This window comes from Danio rerio, chromosome 9 (genome assembly GCF_049306965.1).
Source record: "Danio rerio strain Tuebingen ecotype United States chromosome 9, GRCz12tu, whole genome shotgun sequence".
NCBI lineage: Eukaryota > Metazoa > Chordata > Actinopteri > Cypriniformes > Danionidae > Danio > Danio rerio.
In genome coordinates this window covers 53,020,001-53,041,572 of record NC_133184.1, presented here as the reverse complement: position 1 = coordinate 53,041,572, position 21,572 = coordinate 53,020,001, and the positions used below count along the sequence as shown (strand labels likewise).

General features: G+C 40.4%; 2 protein-coding genes across 3 annotated transcripts in view; one reads left to right on the top strand and one right to left on the bottom strand.

Moving 5' to 3' along the window:
• Positions 1-21,572, bottom strand: part of LOC101883600 (potassium voltage-gated channel subfamily H member 7) — a 186,171-nt gene that overhangs the window by 60,065 nt on the left and 104,534 nt on the right. Inside the window, exon 7 of the mRNA XM_073913232.1 lies at positions 9,455-9,877. Within this exon, the coding sequence (XP_073769333.1) occupies positions 9,455-9,877 (423 nt within the window). The remainder of the gene's footprint in view (positions 1-9,454; positions 9,878-21,572) is intronic.
• Positions 2,607-5,061, top strand: LOC137496506 (uncharacterized). Of its 2 annotated transcripts, none has more exons than XM_073913248.1 (2): positions 2,607-2,787; positions 2,945-5,061. In XM_073913248.1, the coding sequence occupies exon 2, from the start codon at positions 2,956-2,958 to the stop codon at positions 3,820-3,822; it is 867 nt and encodes a 288-aa protein (XP_073769349.1). In that variant the 5' UTR covers positions 2,607-2,787; positions 2,945-2,955; the 3' UTR covers positions 3,823-5,061. The 2 variants fall into 2 exon arrangements, with proteins under 2 accessions (XP_073769349.1, XP_073769350.1); XM_073913249.1 differs by having other exon boundaries at positions 2,607-2,843.

Genomic DNA, 21,572 nt, shown 5'->3' with positions numbered 1-21,572 from the left:
CTGTGTAAAAACTTGCTGGATAATTAGGCGGTTCATTCCGCGGTGGCGATCCTGGATTAATAAAGGGATTAAGCCGACAAGAAAATGAATGAATGAATGAATGAATGTTGCTAATGTTTGTAGCATCCAAGATTTGTCACATTGCTAGCATGATATACTGTAGCATGGTTGTAGCAGGTAAAACATTGATATTTGCTATATGGGGCTCTATTTTAACAATATACAGTAGGCACATGGTTTAAAACGCACAGCGCAGTTTCTGTTGGCGCTTGTCAGAGTCCACTTTTGCTATTCTAAAGATGGGAAAAACTGTTGTCTTTCACACCACTTGATCTAAAAGGGTTAACACAATTAGCATGTTCTTAACTGTTAAACATTTTAATGATAAAAATTTGGGTTCAATGCATCACTTACATCTTTAAATACTTAGCCGAAGATAAGCAGGTTGAAGTTACCATGCTTTAGGAAGTTGTTAAGGCTATTTTTACTATTTGCTAGCATACTGCTAATATTAACATTTATCATGTTGCTAATGTTTGCTAACTACCAAGATTTGGCACACTGCTAGCCCCTGCTGAAAAATCCAGCTTAAACCAGCCTAGGATGGTTGGCTGGTTTTAGCTGGTCGACCAGCCTGCTTTTAGAGGGGTTTTGGCCATTTCCAGGCTGGTTTCCAGGCATTTCCAGCCTGGTCTTAGCTGGTCAGGCTAGGAGATGACCAGCTAAAACCAGCTTGACCAGCCTAGCCAGGCTGGGAGTTCAGCCAAAACCAGCTATGACCAGCTAATGCAATTTTTAACTATTTGCTAACATAATGCTAACATGATATAACAGTTTAGCATATTGTTAATCTTTCTAACATCCAAGATTTGACACATTGCTAGCATGATATAGCTTCTAACAAGTAAAACACTATTGTTTGTTGTACTATTGTTAACATCCCTACTGAAAAAAAACAGCCTGGTTTAAGGTGGACATAGCTGGTTTTAGCTGGTCGACCAGTCTGGTTTTAGAGGGGTTTTGGCCATTTCCAGGCTGGTTTCCAGCCATTTCCAGCCTGGTCTTAGCTGGTCAGGCTGGGAGCCCAGCCAAAACCAGCTATGTCCACCTTAAACCAGGCTGGTCAAGCTGGTTTTAGCTGGATTTAGCTGGTCATTTTCCAGCCTGACCAGCTAAGACCAGGCTGGAAATGGCTGGAAACCAGCCTGGAAATGTCCAAAACCCCTTTAAAACTAGCCTGGTCGACCAGCTAAAACCAGCCAACCAGCCTAGGCTGATTTAAGCTGGATTTTTTTTAGCAGGGTTGTATTGCTAATATAATAATAATAATAATAAAAAACTTTTTTAAATGTGCTATCTTTCTATTCCTAAACATTTTAGCTGACCAAACTCTTATTTTAATGGAAAATATATTGTTAAAATGCACTAAATGATTGGCTATATTCACTGAGAAATGGATAAAAAGGTTATTTTCAAAAGGAGAGGTGTACTCGTTTGTGCTGAGGACTGCACTTAGCCAGACCAAGCAGCAAAGCCATCCATAGTCTAAAAATATACCGCACGCCATCAAATAATGACATTTCCAGTAGGTCCTAATCTTTAATATTTTAAAAGCCACTGTCTGTGTTTCTTGTGTCCGCAGGTCATGTGTCTGACTTCCACAGAGTCACTATCCGTCGCTGGAACGAACCACAAAATGGGGAAACCATATGCTGCGATGTGCCAGAAGCTCACATGATGGACGTGCCCACATAAACAAGAGACCAATCCAGACAGAGACTCAGCCTGTAAGCTGTTCAAACATCAGTTCCCTCTATCTCTCTCTCTTGCTCATCATAATCATTGACTCCCCTTTGGTAAGCCAGTAATCCAAATAAATGGATTCAGAAATGAAAGCCATTCAAAAAAAAAAAAGAAAAGAAGAGAGGAACACATCATACAGTATATTCCGATGCTGTAATCCCTGATTCACTGAAAGAAAGAGTTGTGTTGTGTTTGGAAGAATAAACGCTAAGAGCTTTCTGACCTGAACGCTACATTTGATCTGATCTGATCTGATCTGGATATGGTGCAAACAAACACATATATACAAGAGTAAACAGACAGTTCAGGTCTCAAATGAGCAAACTGTTTTATATGGAGAGTTCTATATTATGTACAATACAGAAAGCCTTTTGTTTTTAGCGACACCGGTGGCTGTTCAGTGAACTGCAACAAGCAAATTATTGCTTGCACTTACGCACATACAACTTACAATAGACTGAACGTGAGCCAAACTGATCGGCATGAGATAGCATATAATGTATGTAGTATCACTTCATTGTTTTGTAAAAAATTACTTTGCACTTATAATTAAAAAAAATTATAAATTACTACATCAAGATCATTTGAGTTTGCGGGTGCATTACGAAATAGAGAGAGATCAGGTAAGTTATTTATAAATTCATCTTTAGTTGACGGAACAATAGTTCTACTAGGGCGGAGTATTGGAGCGGGTTTGCTGATTTCAGGTAAACATAGCTTATATAGTAAGAGGTAGTGATCTGTAATATCATCACTTTGTGGTATAATGTCTACGTCAATAACCTCGATTCCATAAGACTGGCGTCACTGGCGTCACTGTCTCCGTTCGGTCACACACTGTGTGCTTGAAGTTTGGACTTGCTATTTACTCGCAATTTAAATCTTAATCATTAAATTCTTCCTCATTCGCTAAGTATTTGTCTCTCCTACTTAGGGTGACCAAACCCTTAATACATTTATACAAACAAAGCTGCTTTAAAAACGGTCTGTCCCTCGAGCATCCGCCTGTTGTTTGTAGCTTTAGCCTGCTAGCGCCGCTGGTCAGCTAAAGCTACCGACCTCTTTAACCATACACTTTTGACTTACTGGCTTTGCTCTTTACCCCGTAAAATGTCGCTTCCGTCTCTGTCCTTGTGTGCAGGAGAAGCATCGATGGAGGCGTTGGAGCTGGAGCTGGAAGAAGTGGAGTCCCAGATCCGCGCGCTGGTGGTAAGACGGTCGCGGCTACGGGAACGGCTTCTAGCCGTACCTAATGCTAAGGCCGTCTCATCACCTAAGGTACGTGGAAATTACAACCACATCATTCCCTCTACCTCAACCCCGCGTCCTTCTCTGTCCAGGCCCAGCGCACCCGGGGCGCGGCTCAGCCAGGCGTCGTTCACGCCGACACCCGGCTACCACGGCGCCTGGGTGCAGCCGCGCAAGGTGCTTCCCAGATCCCGGGGCAGAACGTCTCCGCCTGTGTTCGAGATCTCCACGGAGAACCGCTTCTCCCCTCTCCGCGAGTCGGGTCCCGATGTGGCCATCATCGGTGACTCGATCGTTCGTCACGTCCGTGCCGCCTCCTCAAAAGGTAATAAAGTACGTACTTTCTGCTTTCCTGGTGCCCGTGTGAAAAATATTTCTACACAGATTCCAACCATCCTGGGCGCTGCCGAGAGCCCTGGTGCCGTTGTCCTCCACGTGGGGACAAACGACACCGGGCTCCGGCAGTCGGAGATCCTGAAGAAGGACTTCAGGAGCCTGATCGAGACGGTTCGACGCACCTCGCCCGCCACGCAGATCATCGTTTCTGGGCCGCTTCCTACCTACCGCCGAGGAAATGAAAGGTTCAGTAGACTTTTAGCTTTGAATGAATGGCTAATAACATGGTGTAAAGAACAGAAATTGCTCTTTGCTAATAACTGGAATCTTTTCTGGGAGCGTCCTAGGCTCTTCCGTCCTGACGGCCTGCACCCCAGTCGAGCCGGAGCTGAACTCCTGTCGGACAACATCTCCAGACTACTTCGCACCATCTGACTAGCAGGTAAAAATTCACAAAATTCACACTATAGCCACCTAGACTCTTGTTCACCCCACTTAAACATCAGTAACGCATATCTGGCGAATCCTATAGAGACTGTGTCTGTTCCTCGTATTATTAGATTAAGAAATAAACGTACTGTGTGCTCCAGGAAAAATCTAGTAAGAATCAAACCAGAAAAACCAGTAGAAAGTGAAAATACAAATTTCGTAAAACTTGGTCTCCTAAACATCAGGTCACTTGCACCTAAAGCACTTATCATTAATGAAATAATAACAGAAAACAATCTTAATGCACTCTGTCTCACTGAAACCTGGCTGAAACAAAATGACTATATTAGCTTAAATGAAGCAACTCCTCCAGGATTCTTATATAAACATGAGGCTCGTCAAACTGGTCGTGGTGGTGGAGTTGCATCAATCTTTAGTGATTTCCTTAATATTAAACAGAGAAACGGACTTATGTTTAGCTCCTTTGAAGTATTATCGCTTAATGTTCAGCTTCCAGATACTATACAAAAACCTATGTTATCTCTCGCTTTAATCACCATATATAGACCCCCAGGACCCTATGTCAAATTTCTAAAAGAATTTTCTGATTTTATTTCTGACTTACTAGTCAAAACTGATAAAATGCTAATTGTAGGTGACTTTAACATCCACATAGATGACGCTAATGATACATTAGGGCTCGCGTTTATGGATTTAATACACTCACTTGGGATAAAGCAAAACGTTGTGGGTCCAACCCATCGCTTAAAGCATACATTAGATCTAATTCTGTCTTATGGAATCGAGGTTATTGACGTAGACATTATACCACAAAGTGATGATATTACAGATCACTACCTCTTACTATATAAGCTATGTTTACCTGAAATCAGCAAACCCGCTCCAATACTCCGCCCTAGTAGAACTATTGTTCCGTCAACTAAAGATGAATTTATAAATAACTTACCTGATCTCTCTCTATTTCGTAATGCACCCGCAAACTCAAATGATCTTGATGTAGTAACCAGCAGTATGGATGCCATCTTTACTAGCACACTAAATACTGTGGCACCCATAAAATTAAAAAAGGCTAGAGAGATTAAAACTATACCATGGTATAATAGTCATACTCGTGCGCTCAAAACAGCAACCCGCGCCCTGGAACGTAAATGGAAAAAAACTAATTTAGAGGTCTTTAGAATTGCGTACAAAGACAGTATGTCCAGCTATAGGAGGGCTCTAAAATCTGCCAGGACCGAGCACCTGCGCAAACTGATAGAAAATAATCATAACAATCCTAGATTTTTATTTAACACCATCTCTAAATTAGCAAATAATCGGTCATCCTTGGAACAAACTACTCCACCGCAAATTAGTAGTGATGACTTCATGAATTTTTTCAGTAATAAAATAGAAGGCTTTAGACAGAAAATAGGAGGTGCCAAACTTTCTGCACCGGCTTATACTCCAAATCCTGTAAATATTTCATTAAATCATAATAATAACCTACACTGCTTCAAAATCATAGAACATGAAGAGTTAGTGAAAATTATAAATAGCTCTAAACCAGCTACGTGTATGCTGGACTCAATTCCAACAAAATTACTGAAAGAGCTGCTACCTGCTATAGGAGAACCTCTTCTTAACATTATCAACTCTTCTTTATCTATAGGCCATGTTCCAAACTCTTACAAGCTAGCTGTTATTAAGCCTATTATTAAGAAACCGCAACTAGACACCAACAACTTAGCTAACTATAGGCCTATTTCAAATCTTCCATTTATGTCTAAAATACTAGAAAAAGTTGTTTCCACTCAATTATGCTCTTTTCTGCAGACGAACAATATTTTTGAAGTGTTTCAGTCAGGTTTCAGGGCTCACCACAGTACAGAAACCGCCTTAGTGAAAATAACCAACGATTTACTCTTAGCTGCTGACCGAGGGTGCGTCTCGCTATTAGTTTTACTCGATCTTAGTGCGGCATTTGATACCATTGACCACAATATCCTCATAAATCGCTTAAAGTCTACAGGTGTCCAGGGACAGGCTCTACATTGGTTTAAGTCATACTTAACTGACCGCTACCAGTTTGTAAATCTTAATGGACAGCCTTCACAAATCTGCCCAGTAAAGTATGGGGTGCCTCAAGGATCAGTTTTAGGCCCTTTACTGTTTACAATTTACATGCTACCTATGGGAGACATTATTAGAAGACATGGGATCAGCTTTCACTGCTATGCAGATGATACTCAATTATATATTTCCACTAAACCTGACGAGACGTCTGAACTTTCTAAACTAACTGAGTGTATCAAAGACATCAAAGACTGGATGACCAACAATTTTCTTCTCTTAAACTCAGACAAAACAGAATTATTACTTATTGGGCCTAAATCTTGCACACAGCAGATCTCGCAACTCAATTTACAATTAGAAGGATACAAAGTTAGCTTTAGCTCTACTATAAAAGATCTGGGTGTCATATTAGACAGCAATCTAACTTTTAAAAACCATATATCCCATGTCACAAAAACTGCCTTCTTTCATCTGAGAAATATCGCTAAATTACGAAATATGCTATCCATCTCAGATGCAGAAAAGCTAGTCCATGCTTTTATGACTTCGAGACTGGATTACTGTAATGCTCTATTTGCTGGCTGCCCAGCATCCTCTATTAACAAACTTCAATTAGTGCAAAATGCAGCAGCCAGAGTTCTGACCAGGTCTAGAAAATATGATCATATCACCCCAATTTTATCCTCCTTACACTGGCTGCCTGTTAAATTTCGTATTGAATTTAAAATATTACTTCTCACCTATAAAGCTCTAAATAATCTAGCTCCTGTTTATCTAACCAACCTTCTGTCTCGCTACGAACCAACTCGCTCCTTAAGATCTCAAAATTCAGGGCTTCTGGTAGTACCTAGAATAGCAAAATCAAGTAAAGGAGGTCGAGCCTTCTCTTTCATGGCTCCTACACTCTGGAATAGCCTTCCTGGTAATGTCCGAGGCTCAGACACACGCTCCCAGTTCAAAACTAGATTAAAGACCTATCTGTTTAGTAAAGCATACACTCAGTGCATCACCTAGCAGGTTCCACACTGGCTTCTACATCTTGCTTATATACACTATGAACAGCAGCTACGCTAATTATTCTCTTTATTCTCTATTTTCACCTGGGGATACTCATCCCGAGGTCCTCAGATTAGGCGGAGTCACTGATTGGATCCAAGACCAGCGACGTGATGATCCCAAGGATTCCATATCCGGGACCAGGCCATATCCTGAGCTGCTGCTGCGCTGATGGTCGTGGGGAGTGGAGAACATGAGTCTGATTCCAGCGACGCTCCAGGGACAGACGAGTCTTCATTGAGGCCATCTTCCAGCATAAACCACGGCGAATGAAGTTCTGCACAAGACTTTTGGCCAGCGGAGAAATTAAAATGGTCGTGCCCAACTGAGTCTGGTTCTCTCAAGGTTTTTTTTCTTCACCCCCATCAGGTGAAGTTTTTTTTCCCTCTCCGCTGTCGCCACTGCCTCGCATGGTTCAGGATTGGTAGAGCTACGCATCGATGAATTTGCTCTTCAGTGTTTGAACTCTCAGTAATGATTAAATCACACTGAACAGAGCTAAACTGAACTGAACTGAACTTAAACACTAAAACCTGAACCACACTGTTCCAGTTACTATGACCATTTATGTGAAGCTGCTTTGACACAATCTACATTGTAAAAGCGCTATACAAATAAAGCTGAATTGAATGAATTGAATTAAAAAAAAAAAGATCAAATACCATAACCTTCCCTTCCCTCACAAAATTACTTTACTTCACTTGTGGTCACCTGGTCTGCCTTTAGGGTGGGGCTAGTAGACCTTTAGGACGGAGCTAACAGTCCCTAGGGTGGAACTATTAGTCCTTTACGATAGACCTCTGAGACCTTCAGAGTATAGTTATCAGTCCTTTAGGATGGGGTTATCACTCCTTTAGGGCGAAGCTATCAGTCTTTGAGGGCGGGTAGGGTGGGGCTATTAGTGTTTAGGCTGGAGATATCAGTCCTTTAGGACTGACCTATTAGTCGTTTAGAGCAGAGTTATCAGTCCTTTAGGGCGGAGCTGTTAGTCCCTTAGGGCGGAGCTGTCGGTCCCTTATGGTGGGGCTATCAGTCATTTAGGGCAGGGCTATCACTCCTTTAGGGCGGAGCTATCAGTCTTTTAGGGTGAAGCTATCAAACTTTTGGGGCGAAGCTGTCAGTCCCTTAGGGTGGAGCTGTCAATCTTTTAGGGCGGAGCTATCAGTCTCTTAGGGTGGAGCTATCAGTGCCTTAAGCTGCGGTCACACTAGAGTTTGTGTGTGCGAAATTCTGTCGTATGGCGCTGCAAAAAGGGGCGGGATTAAACAAGATTATTAGACATTCATAAAAGCCAGCGATTGGCTACATGTTTTACATTTCTGTCCAGAGAGGTCATGTTTTGTTCCTCGATGGGTCTCACTCAGTCAAGTGACACGATTTCGCAGGTCAGAGTTCACCAAGCTTGAACTTTGCAACGCACCAAACTACGAAACTTAAAGCATGACCCTGAGTTTCCGGTCTGACCCATTCGCATGCGTATGAATGGAAGTCTATGGAGTGAAAAGTCAAGTGTGACCGCAGCTTTAGGGCAGGGCTATCTGTCCTTTAAGGCGGGGCTATCAGTCCTTTAGGACAGACCTATTAGTTCTTTAGAGCGGAGTTATCAGTCATTCAGGGCGAAGGTATCACTTATTTATGGGCGGAGCTATCAGATATGGCCGAGCTATTAGTCCATTAGGGCAGAGCTATCAGTGCCGTAGGGCGAAGCTATCAAGCTTTTAGGGCAGAGCTTTCAGTCCTTTAGGGTGAGCTGTCAGTTCTTTAGGGCGGAGCTGTCAGTCCCTTAGGGCGGAGCCGTCAGTCCCTTAGGGCGGAGCTGTCAGTCCCTTAGGGCGGAGCTGTCAGTCCCTTAGGGTGGAGCTATCAGTCCCTTAGGGCGGAGCTATGAGTCCCTTAGGGCGGAGCTATCAGTCCCTTAGGGCAGAGCTATCAGTCCCTCAGGTTGGAGCTATCAGTCCTTTAGGGCGGGACTATCAGTAATTTAGGGTGGGGCTATCAGTCCTTTAAGACAGAACTATTAGTCGTTTGGGGCCGGGCTATCAGTTTTTTGCCCTGCTTTTATTGATTTACCCATCTTCCTTCATTTTGTTAGCAACACTCGTCTTCCGACGATCCAATCAGTGCATGTTATTATGTACCACACAACTTTTTTTTTCATTTCAATTGGATCTTAACCTCCATTTATGGCAACTTTAACTTGAATCAAATTTTCTTAAGTGTTGAAGTGAAAATTATTAGCCCTCCTAATATTTCCCAAATGATCTTTAACAGAGCACAGCATTTTTCACAGTATTTCCTATTATATTTCTTCTTCTGGAGAGAGTCTTATTTGTTTTATTTCGGCAAGAATAAAAGCAGTTTTTATTACCCTAATATGCCTATTTAACATAATTAAGCATTTAACTGTTTGAGCTAAATACTCTTCTCTCAAAAAATATGTATTAAAATATTATGTACTGTCAAAAAATATCCTTGGAGACGCTTAAGAATTAAATGCATCACTTACATCATCAGATCCTGAGCCGAAGATGAGCAGGTCAAAGGGAACAGCGGCCACCATGTCTATGAGGAACCAGCCCTTAAAATAATGGATGGCTATCTTCCCGGGATGGCTGACCACCTCCTCGTTCAGGTTCACATATGTGGTGCGGAAGTTGATGAGGATGTCTATGATGAACATGATGTCCACCATTAAGTCCACTACGTTGAGAGGACTGCAGGAATAGCCGCACTCCTGGCGTTTTTGCTCCTCACGGTCCAGCAGAAAGGCAGCGGTATATGGGGTAAAGATGGCTGTATAGATGACCAGCAGCAGGATCAGCCAGTCCCACACCGCTTTAAACGGGCTGTAGTGCAGGATGGTGAACTTGTCCATTCGCGGAGACTGAAGCTTGTATTCAGGAAGCACATCGGCACCCAGAGACAAAACCTGGAGCAGTGAAAGAGACAAAAACCATGATTGTGTGATGTGTCGAGATTGAGACGCTGTAGAAAACATGTGATGGAGAAGGGGATTGCTTGCACTCATAAGTCAGCATTTCATTCTGGTTGAATTGTGTATAATAATAATAGTAGTAGTAGTAGTAATAATAATAAAAATAATAATAATAATAATAATAATTTCATAATATTAATTATGTATTAATATTTTTTTTTTTACAAAACTCAAATTCATTGCTAAAATATGCTAATATATTTGCATATGTAATAATAATAAAATGTTGTTTTGTTTATTATTATATGTTGTTGTTCTTGTTAATATAATAATAATAATAATAATAATAATAATAATAATAAAATAAATAATAGTAAAAATATTAATCATTTAGAATTATTTTTTTTGTATTATTATTTTTTTTACTAACCTTAATTCCACAACCAGAATAATTAACTTTTTTGTAAAAATAAATATTTACAAAAACAACTATTATCATTATTATTTTATTATTATTATTATTATTATTATTATTATTATTATTATTGTTGTTTGTTTTACAAACCTCAATTCCCCCACCAGAATATACAGATGTTTTGGCATATGTAATAATAATAATAATAATTTTTTTTTTTTGTAATTAATTGCTTTTTACAAAAGTTTATTATTCTGTTTGTGGAATTGTGGTTTGCAAAAAAATTATAATACAAAATTAATTTTACTAAATTATTATTATTATTATTTTATTATTAAATTTTTTTTTCTATGTTTTACAAACCACAATTACTCTACCTGACTATGCATATAATAATAATACTAATAATAATTATAATAATAATAATAATAATAATAATTTGGTACTATTAATTTTGTATTGTATTTTTTACTAACCTCAATTCCACAATAAATAATCACAAAAAACAATTATTATTATTATAATAATAATGATGATGATGATGATGATGATGATATTATTTTGTAATATTCATTTTGTATTATTTTTTAACAAATCTAAATTCCATCAATATATAAAAATATACTAATAATATAAAATATACTAATATGGTTGCATTTCTTGTAATAATAATAATACTAATACTAATAATAATAATGTAATTTTGTTTCGCTTATTATTATTATTATTAATATTATTATTATTATTATATTTTGTTGTTTTTGTTATTATTGACATTATTTTTATTATTATAATTTGTTATTATTAGAAATTGTATTATTATGATTATTTATTTATTTATTTATTTATTTATTTATTTTTTAATAAGACACTCAAACCAGTGACCTTCTTGCTGTAAGGTGACAGTGCTAACCACTGAACCACCGTGCCATCCTCCTTTCGACATACAGAATATTAGTTGAACTTTTTTCCAGTGTACTTTTAGTAACCTTGGCTCCATTTGTGCTGATATTAAAATCTGAAACTGTCATGTCAAGAAGAGGTAAACACTTTTTAAACTTTGCTGATTTGTGCATTTTCAGACTTTTCTGTATTATAAAAAAAAACTCATAATATTTGCTGATATTGCATTTCTTGACAGCTGTCAGTCCCAAATCCACAGCCTTATCATAATCATCATCATAATGCAGTATACGACAGTTTCACCACTACAGTATATCTCACAGCAGCTGTCATTTATTTCTGTCCAGCAGATGCAGTATATTTCATAGAAAGTAAACTGAGTTCCTTCACATTTCATAAGCTTGCTGTGTCTGGATCCTCAGAGCGGGATATTAATATTCCTATTTCTCTCCACAGTCTCTGCTGTCAAAATCAGTCACATTACATGCAGCTGTTGGATCAGATCTGAGCGCCTCCACTCAAGGACAAAACAAAAACAGCAGCACAAAACTACACAGCGGCATGCTGAAGGATGAGGGATGCTCTTCAGGTACTGTATTCGGACGTGCTTTGCCTTAAAGCACCTCATAAAGCCTAAATGTGAATGCTGATTCTCACTGCCAAACTTTACTTTTCTGCACTTTCTTTCAATAATAGCTTGAATGAAAAGTTTTCAAATCAGATCATCATCATTTCATGTGCAGAGCTGTGCTTTTCAGTGTGCTGTTGTTGAATTATACACTTAACAGTACCTAACTATACCATTGTCACTTTTTTATATGTATAGGGGCTCCGGAGGGGGGTTTATATGGAGGGGGTCCGGTTCGGTGACCACAGAATTTCATCTCTGTTATACACAGACAATGTTTTTCTGTTGGCTTCATCAAACATGAACCTTCATCATGCACTCGGGCAGTTTGCTGCTGAGTGTGAGAATCGGCTAGGATGAGAATCAGCACCCCTAATGCTGTGTTCACACCAGACGCAGAACGCGCGGATAAATCGCGCTATTCGCACGTAAATAGCCGCGTGAACATTTGAGTTTACTCGCTTCATTCGTCTGTGAAATCCGCTTCATTCGCGTGTCAAATTCACTTCAGAACAGACGCGGATTCGAGTGATGGGCAGGGCTTCTGTCTGCCCGGTGACTGTAGCTTCGTTGCTAAATGGCTAACATGGATTTTATGAATAAAATAACAGTGTTTATGTGCTTTATGAAGGCTGAAATACAGCGTCGATACGTTTAGGGTTGTGTCTGAGTCCACTAGGGTTGGGCATCTAAGCTATAATGCCGATCCGATGCGCATCTCGATACAAAGAATACGATCCGATATATTAGCGATACATTTGTGACATATTGCGATGCAATATGTGAAAGAGGATGCTGTGCCATTGAATGAGTTTGATTATTTATTAACCAAGCAAAACCAAGACTTTTTTTTTACAAACTGGCTCTTCTCTCAGAGCCAGAGTGTCAGTTTACAGTAGAGGGCCATTTTAGAACATATAGCACATATTATTTAAGTCTTTTCAAGATAAACAGAATGTATAAGTGCAATATATATTAAAAAAATATGTATATATTTGCACTCTTTCAACATAAAGGTTTAGCATTGCACAACAAGAATTGTGATTTAACTTTTCAACTATGAAAACAAGTTTTACAAAGATATATTTTGCCACTGATTATTCAAAACTTAAGGTTGTGAACTAGCAGTGTTATGCTGCTTTGAAACATCACTGTTACTGTAAATAACAGGCTAATAAAAATAACAAACCAGGAATCTTCTTGCTGTGAGGTGGTCAAACTACCCACTGTGCCACCGTGACACCCAATTATTTTTATCATTATTATTATTAATATTATTATTATTATTATAATTAAATAAAAATTAACAGAAGGAGGTGTTTAAAACCTTCGTTCTCCGTGACACTAGGCTGAATATCTTTGCAGATGAACAGGGCCGGCCGCATGGGTGGCAGTATAGAGAGGGTGGCGTCCGCAACACCCAGTTATATCCACGCAAAGGGGGCAGAATAGAGGTCCGCGACACCCGCGCGTCCTCAGTTATATCCGCGCATATGGCGGCAGAATAGAAGTCCGCGACACGTCACTTCATTTTCATAACCGGTCACTTTCGTTTTCACATTGGGGTTGAGGGCGTCCAAGGGCGAACACTGGAAGATGCTTTCTCAACAACTCACTTGAAGCGGCGCCACGGTGATTTCAGATTAGTCGTACTGCCCGCGTATTTTATAGATGCGCGGCACATTTTGCAAATTGCATCTGTCCTGTCATGTCGTCCATCCTTAAATCCATTATGTTGCCATACTTAGATTTAAAACTCAGTGGGGAATAAAATGTTTGTTTTGCTTCTCGCGCTTTCTGAGGGCGCACCACTCGCTTCATCCGCACACCTGATACACTGAGTTGTAGTGTGTACACATCCGCAAATCCGTTGCTAAGGCATACTTTATGTAGGTCGATTAAATTATGCGCCAAAAACAGGTTGACAACACCTGTTAATAAATAAAAAATACATTCTATATTAAAAATATACGCTGTATCTTGGAAAAACCGATCCATCTCGCAAAAACCGATGCATCTCGATTTGCTTCCAAAATTTCATTCATCCTCTGCTGCTCAACCGATGTACTCGCATTGTGCACGCGCATGACCGCGTATCGATACATATCGATTAATCTTCCCATCCCTAGAGTCCACTACATGCTTTCAGAGGTGCATCCAGCTCTGTGAGCTCATAAACCCCCCCTAGAAACTGAACCTGGATCACGGAGGCTTTCAACGGTGCTTCTGACTGAGCCAAGCCTAGTTTGATGACTTGTTGTCGGTGCCGCCTGGAGGATTTCCCCTGGGACACCATCAACAGGTTCTACGTCACAATCACGCCCCCACAAGAGCAAGCTTCCGATTGGTTAACGCGGCGCGAATGTCCGCTGAAGTTCAGATTTTCGAACTCGAGAGATTCGCGGGAAACGCACGTTAAGCGCGTCAAACGTGCAAAACGCTCAATTCGCCTGTATCGCGCTATTCGCACCGCGCCATTCGCGTCATTCGTGCGTATAGCACCGCAGGATGTCTATTCACGCGTTTGCATTGACTTAACATGTAAATCACTCGCGCTTGACAAACGTTCCGCGTCTGGTGTGAACGCAGCATTAGTCCGAGGCCATGGTGCTCCACTGGAAAAAGGTGGTATGCCATCTTCAGGTTGGAGAAAAGTCCTTACCCCAGGTGAAGGAGTTCAAGTATCTTGGAGTTTTGTTTACAAGTGAGGGACGGATGGAATGTGAGAATAGCCCCTTTCACACAGTGATAATGGTAAATATCCGGAAAATTTCCGGAACGACTTTACCGGTAAGTTCAAAAAAGCGCTGTTCACACAGGCGAGGACGTTACGGAATTTTTCCGGAAAAGAGCATTCACACATCCATCGCAAAATGCCGGTAAATTCTGACATCATTAACCAGAAATGAGCTCTAAACGGCTGCGCTTGTGTTTGTAAACATTTGACTACATTACAAACTCTTTGGATGGATCAGTATTGAGTACAACTCCAATGAAAACATATAGAGGAACACTTTCGCATGTCGAAATGTTCATGATATGTGTGTGTGCTGGCGCTATGGGCGCTCACTGGCACACGCAAAGCTTGTAGGTAAACAAACAACGGATTATCATAAACGTTTTATCGATAATTATTTACACAGTTAGCATTAAAAATGAACATAGAAACGTGATCTGACTAACATCTAGCAGCTAAAGGTGTCTGGAAAAATATTCAAAGGCTTTTATTCTCATAAACTGCGCGCACGTGAATGCGTCTGACTGTTCTGATTGGCTAAAGCAGGTGTCTCACGTCAGCACATTCTAGACATGCACGCGCTCTTTCCGGCATTCTTCCTTCTGCATTCACACAGCGCAGCATTCCGACAAATTACCGGTAATGTTACAACTTCTCTTTCCGGAAAATAGCCAGAACGAATTTACCTGTATTTTCAAAAAGGGCCTGTTCACACATACAACCTTTCCGGAAAGGTCTGTATGTGTGAAAGGGGCTATTGTTGCAAGTTTAATGACGTACAAAACTGAATAACTCAATAAAACTGATCTGCCTGTTTACATGATAGTCACATTTATATCAGATTTATTTCCACATTTGAAGAGGGTCTGAAACCGATCTCTAAATATCTGTGTTACGTGGGTCTGTGTTATTTAATCTATTTATTGCTGGTTTGTGCTTACGATCGAGTTCTAGGAGGAGTGTTTCACCCGGCTTATCCAGGATTGGATGATGCCCGTGACGTCACTGGGGATTCCCACTATATAAGGCTGACAGCAATGGCGTCTCTGTCTCTGGTGGCTTGCGCTTAGGCGGTCTGGCTGACAGTGCTCCGCAAGCCAGGCGATCACCTAGATGCCGCTCAATTAAGTGTTTTGTTCATGTCAATCTTTTGATTCTTAGTTCGTAATGTGTTAACTAGTTTGTTTATTTTGATACTTTGTTTTGTAGCAGGTAGGGGTTTATTTTTCATAGTCACGTTTTGTTATTTATTTAGTTTAGCGAAGGTAAGCAGTGGCCCGGAAGACTCACCTTTTTTTTTATTCCTTTTCACGGGAGTTTAGGTAAGATCTGTCCATTTAAAACAGTTTAGTCAGAGACCTGTTTACCTTAGCTGCCCTACCTGTCTACTTGATTTTTGTTAATGTTTTGTCTTTTGAAAACTTATGATTTACGGAAAATTAAACGTATTGACGGAACGTCAATTTCACAATTCAAACGTCTGTGTCTTCCATATGTTCGGCTCAAACTTTTCTTTCCGGAAAATAGCCAGAACGAATTTACCGGTATTTTCAAAAAGGGCCTGTTCACACATACAACCTTTCCGGAAAATTGCCGGTAATTTTCCGGAAAGGTCTGTATGTGTGAAAGGGGCTATTGACAGGCGGATTGGTGCAGCGGCAGCAGTGATGCGGTCAATGTACCGGCCCGTTTTGGTAAAGAAGGAGCTGAGCCGAAAAGGCAAATCTCTCGATTACCAGTCAATCTATGTTCCTACTCTCACCTATGGTCATGAGCTTTGGGTTATGACCAAAAGGACAAGATCTCAGATACATAGTGAAGTGTTCTAGGCGTGTTCCACCGCAAGGAGGCCTCGGGGAAGACCTAGGACATGCTGCAGGGACTATGTCTCTTGAATGGCCTGGGAACACCTCGGGATCCTCCGAAGGAGCTGGAGGAGGTGACTGAGGAGAGAGAAGTCTGGGGTTCTCTCCTGGGACTGCTGCCACCATGACCCCACGGATGAAATTGACATGACATGACACATGAAAAGAGCAGGCGCGAATGGCACTCGCTAGCGAAATTTGATAGATCTCCAGAATTGTATATAGGGGTGCGTAATCAGAATTAGCCTGGGTTGGAAGTATGAGGTGCTGATCCATTAAGGCTGTGAATAACGGCCAGCTTTAGATTGATTATTTAAGGTTTTATCTTCTACATTTCGTTACTGTTTATTATACTGATACTAACATTCATTTTTTTGTCGGCTTAGTCCTTTTATTAATCCAGGGTCGCCACAGCGGAATGAACCGCCAACTTATCCTGCAAGTTTTTATGCAGCGGATGCCCATCTCTGGGAAACATCCACACACACATTCACACACACACTCATACACTATGGACAATTTAGCCTACCCAATTCACCTGTACCGCATGACTTTGGACTGTGGGGGAAACCGGAGCACCCAGCAGGGAGAATATGCAAACTCCACACAGAAACGCCAACTGAGCTGATGCTCGAACCAGCGACCTTTTTGCTGTGAGGCGACAGCACAACCTACTGCGCCACTGCTTCGCCCTGATACTAACATCTAAAACTTTATTTTCATTTTACTGGATCTTTAACCACTCTTCATGCACGCTTACAAAAAACTGTATATGCTTTTCAGGTATTGTATTGCTAGGTGAATAGTAATACAGCAAAAGACATAATTCAGCACTTTCTCACAAGAGAACAAATCCAACAGAACAGATCAGCGCACCGCCGTCATCATTTCTAATACAGTATTTATGAAGAAAAGACGGCTCATTTGCCTCTGTCAGAGTCGTTGAGTCCTGCAGTCAGGTGCGTGTGTGTGTGAAGAGCTCAATTACACACACACTCACTGCTGGATTACAGACTGTCATCATCCTAATGCTTTTAACGGAGCACTTCAGCTGTTCAGAGGCTTTGCTGAATATTCAAGTAAAAAACAGTGAAAGTCTTGTGCAATCGAAAAAGAAAGCACACTAGTCCCTAATTTATCAGGGCTCACCACTGTGGAATGAACCACAAAGTATTCCAGCATATGTTTTAGGGTGCTTTCACACCTGTCTCATTTAGTTGAGTTGAATCACACTAGAGTTCGTTTTCTCTTTTGGTGCAGTTCGTTTGGGCAGGTGTGAATGCAGCAATCGCACTTGAGTACGCACCAAAAGTGCACCAAATAAGCGTACTGAGACCTGCTTGAAGAGATGGCCTCAGTACGCTTTCAAACAAACCCTGGAGCGGTTTGTTTGTGGTGAGAATATGATCCGTACTAAAACAGACCCAACCGCAAAAACTACTGACTAATGCAGCTGCCGTAGGCCGATGCGCTGTGCATTATGAGATATGGAGGAAAAATATTTGTTGACAGCGCTTTACCAACAGAGAGAGGGGAAAACAAAACCTGATGGATCGTTGGTAATATTTCCGGAAGATGACCATGTCGCAGTTTAGCTAAATTAATTTACGCCTCCTCCTGAAGGGACGTGCGATGCATTAAAACACTGTTTTCCAGCCGCGTTTTATTCTCGAAATGTATAGTTTGTCTAAAGCTGAGATACAATCAGCCAGCGCAGTCGTCCCTCCATAGTAAAAGCGACATTTTGTGTCTGCCTGTTTGTTTACTTGCGGGAGTTCATTGGCATTTTCCTGCACGTGAGTTCTGACCAATTGATAAGCAGTTTAGGCAATATGTTCAAAAACATCTGGCCAATGAGAGATGTGGATTTTGTCAGATGACTGCATTTTGGTTCTTTTCAACTGGTTCGGACCAAAGCCAGCAGTATGGTGTGAAAGCGACACAAAGACGGCAGAAAATGCAACAGTGTATCATTTATTGCCCTTGGTCGGGACCAAATTAACCGAACTACAGATGTGAAGCACCCTTATGCAGCGGATGCCCTTCCAGCTGCACCCTAGTAAACACCAATACGCTCTCATTCAATTCACCTATAGCGAATGTCTTTGGACTGTGGGAGAAACACCTGGAGGAAACCCACGCCAACCGTCTTGGTGTGAGGCAACAGCACAAAATTTTCAGTTTATTTATGAAAATTTGATTTGTTTGATGCGGCGAGGCAGTGGCGCAGTAGGTAGTGCTGTCGCCTCACAGAAAGAAGATCGCTGGGTCGCTGGTTCAAACCTCAGCTCAGTTGGCGTTTCTGTGAGTTTCTGTGAGTTCTGTTAGAGTTTGCATGTTCTCCCTGCCTTCGCGTGGGTTTACTCTGGGTGCTCCAGTTTCCGCCACAGTCCAAAGACATGCGGTACAGGTGAATTGGGTAGGCTAAATTGTCCGTAGTGTGTGTGTGTGTGTGTGTGAATGTTTCCCAGGCATGGGTAGTGGCTGGAAGGGCATCCGCTGCGTAAAAACTTGCTAGATAAATTGGCAATTCATTCCGCTGTGGCGACCCCGGATTAATAAAAGGACTTAGTCGACAAGAAAATGAATGAATGACTTGTTTAATGTTTTTAAAATTTATTTATTCATTCATTTTTATTTAGAACGCTAAAACTAAATTATGATCTTTTTTTAATGCAAAATGGGGGCTCTTTAAGAATATTTAAGGCCTAAAACTTAGGTTTTGAAATGTAAGACTTTTTAAGGCCCAGCAGACACCCTGTATAAACTTAATTACTTTAACTACCTCACTTTATTTTTGTTTAACTACATTAAATACAAAAAATGGTTTTCATTTTAAATATAAAAAAAGTTAATTTATTGGACAGAATAGCAGAATTCAATCATAAAAACAGCTAGTTGTTGTACACAGAATGTTATGGGATTTAGGCAAAATTGGATGAATAAATCAAATCTAGCACTGTATAATGTAAATATTAAACATTTAAAATAAAGTAAATTAGGAATATTTTTTATTTTTCACTTGAGAAGAGAATAGCATTTATGTAAAACATTAACTATTAGTTTTGTGAAAATGATTATGATAATGTTTTAAAAAGCATTCTATTTGAAATGATTTATAACATTATAAACAAATTTACTGACACTTAATTCATTTCCAATTTTAGAGTTGTGTATTTACGTTGCTCTCCACAATCTGCAAAAGCTTTTTAAAAAATTATAAAAATTATATTCTGCAATAAACAGCACTCGCACCGCCTCTTCACCCTTAACCCTTGTGTATTACTCCACCCACATACAGCGACAAGCAGAGGACTGTCTACAGTTTGACAAATATTGCTGCTGTTGGACAACATAATGTACTTTTGAGGCTTTTTTTTAGACAAGAATATAGTTGTTTAAATAGCAACTATGCAGTTTATTTATAAGGATAGTGACTATTTTAAATATTCATAATATTAAAGTATCGGATTTAGTGCATCGGACACCATCAGCCTGTCTTTTTTTATATATATATAATTATTTTTTTAGGGGTTTTTCACCTTAATTTTTGAAAGGACAGTAAAGAGAATAGACAGGAAAGCATGGGGAGCAGAGAGAGGGGAAGGACTGGCACAGAACCACAAGGTGGTATTGAACCCGGGTTGCCTCGAGCATCGGAGTGCATGTGTCAATGCACTAACCGCTCCACCACTGGCGCCAACACCATCAGCCTGTCTGAGCACACCAAAGAAAAGTGATGGTTGACGTTCCATTACAAAATGGCGACAGAGACCACATAATAAGTCCTTAGGTAAGAAAAAGTGCATTTTCTCATCATACATTTCAAACAACAGCTGATCAAATCATTAAAAGTCAGGTAAGAGACATTCTAAGTCGATCTCTCTCTTTTATATTTTGTAGTTCTGTATTTATACCACAGAAACTGGCAGTGTTGGCTTTGCTTTGGATTTTTCGGGGTTTATTATTGTGATACCCTGATTGCAACAGATAAACACTGGGAAATCTTTGTAGACTGATGACATTTCATGCTGTTCAGCCTTTTAATCTTAAAATGTGAGCAAAATCACCTGTTTTGTCATCACTTTAGACATTACGCTAGAGAATCATTCAAGTACTAGCTGTAAAGTGACGTTGTTGAAGTAGCAATGGTTTCTGCTGTTCTGATGGTCAGTTGCAGATGTGAAGAAATGGTAGAAGAAAGTAGTTCCTCTTACAAAAGGGTTTTTAGACTCTCCGTGTTTGATTTTCTTTTTTTTATATATATATGATTATGCCGTCAAACGTTGTATAAACGCAATATCACACTAACCCACTCGGCCTGTGGCCTCGAGCCAACGCACACCTCCCACCAGTGCTGATACACAGCCATATCACACTGCTACTGATGTGATATTGCTCATTTACATATATATATATATGTAAAACACAAATCTATCTTCCATGGATTAAAGGGAAAAGTTCCATTTACACTCTGCTCTTTCACACAGGAGCTGTCGCAGTGCTGCTCAATTGTGTTTTGCCAATATTTGCAGATCCATATTCCAGAGGTGCTAGAAAATCCATCTTCACGCGCGGATGCTCTTTTGATGTGTCAGAAGAAGCTAAATACGGTAAGAGAGGAGATGAGACCACTCTCTCATGTTCTTTCCCTTTCTCATAAGATGTAAAGTACGTCCCCAGGATGTGTCTGTGAAGTCCCAGCTTAAAATACCCCACAGATTGTGTATTATAGCTTGTCAAATTTGCTCCACAGTAAATACACACTATTTTTGAGCTTGTCACTTTAAATGCAAATGAGCTGCAGCTTTCTAGAAGTGGGCGGTGCCTTTACGTGCTATTCTGACAGAAACAATCAAATCTCACACAGCCAAGATGACAGAAATGAGCAGTAGTGGATTAAAGTAGCACAGAGTCCGACGATGGAGGGGACGACGTTACAACTTTCAGTTCTTTTTCGTTCGAGGGAAAAAAGAAGTTTGAAAAGAGTGAGACTTTATACTGTTATTGAACACCCCAACACCTGAGGTTATAAATGTGCCACATTGCTCTAATGTACCCCTAAAAACAACAGCAGTGGTGGCTGAGAGAGAAGAACCGTTTCATAAACATGTGGCACCTTGTCGAACACAGGACGGGAA

Coding starts and splice junctions, on each gene's coding strand:
- LOC137496506 (XM_073913248.1), top strand. CDS start 2,956: ATGGAGGCGTTGGAGCTGGAGCTGGAAGAAGTGGAGTCCCAGATCCGC.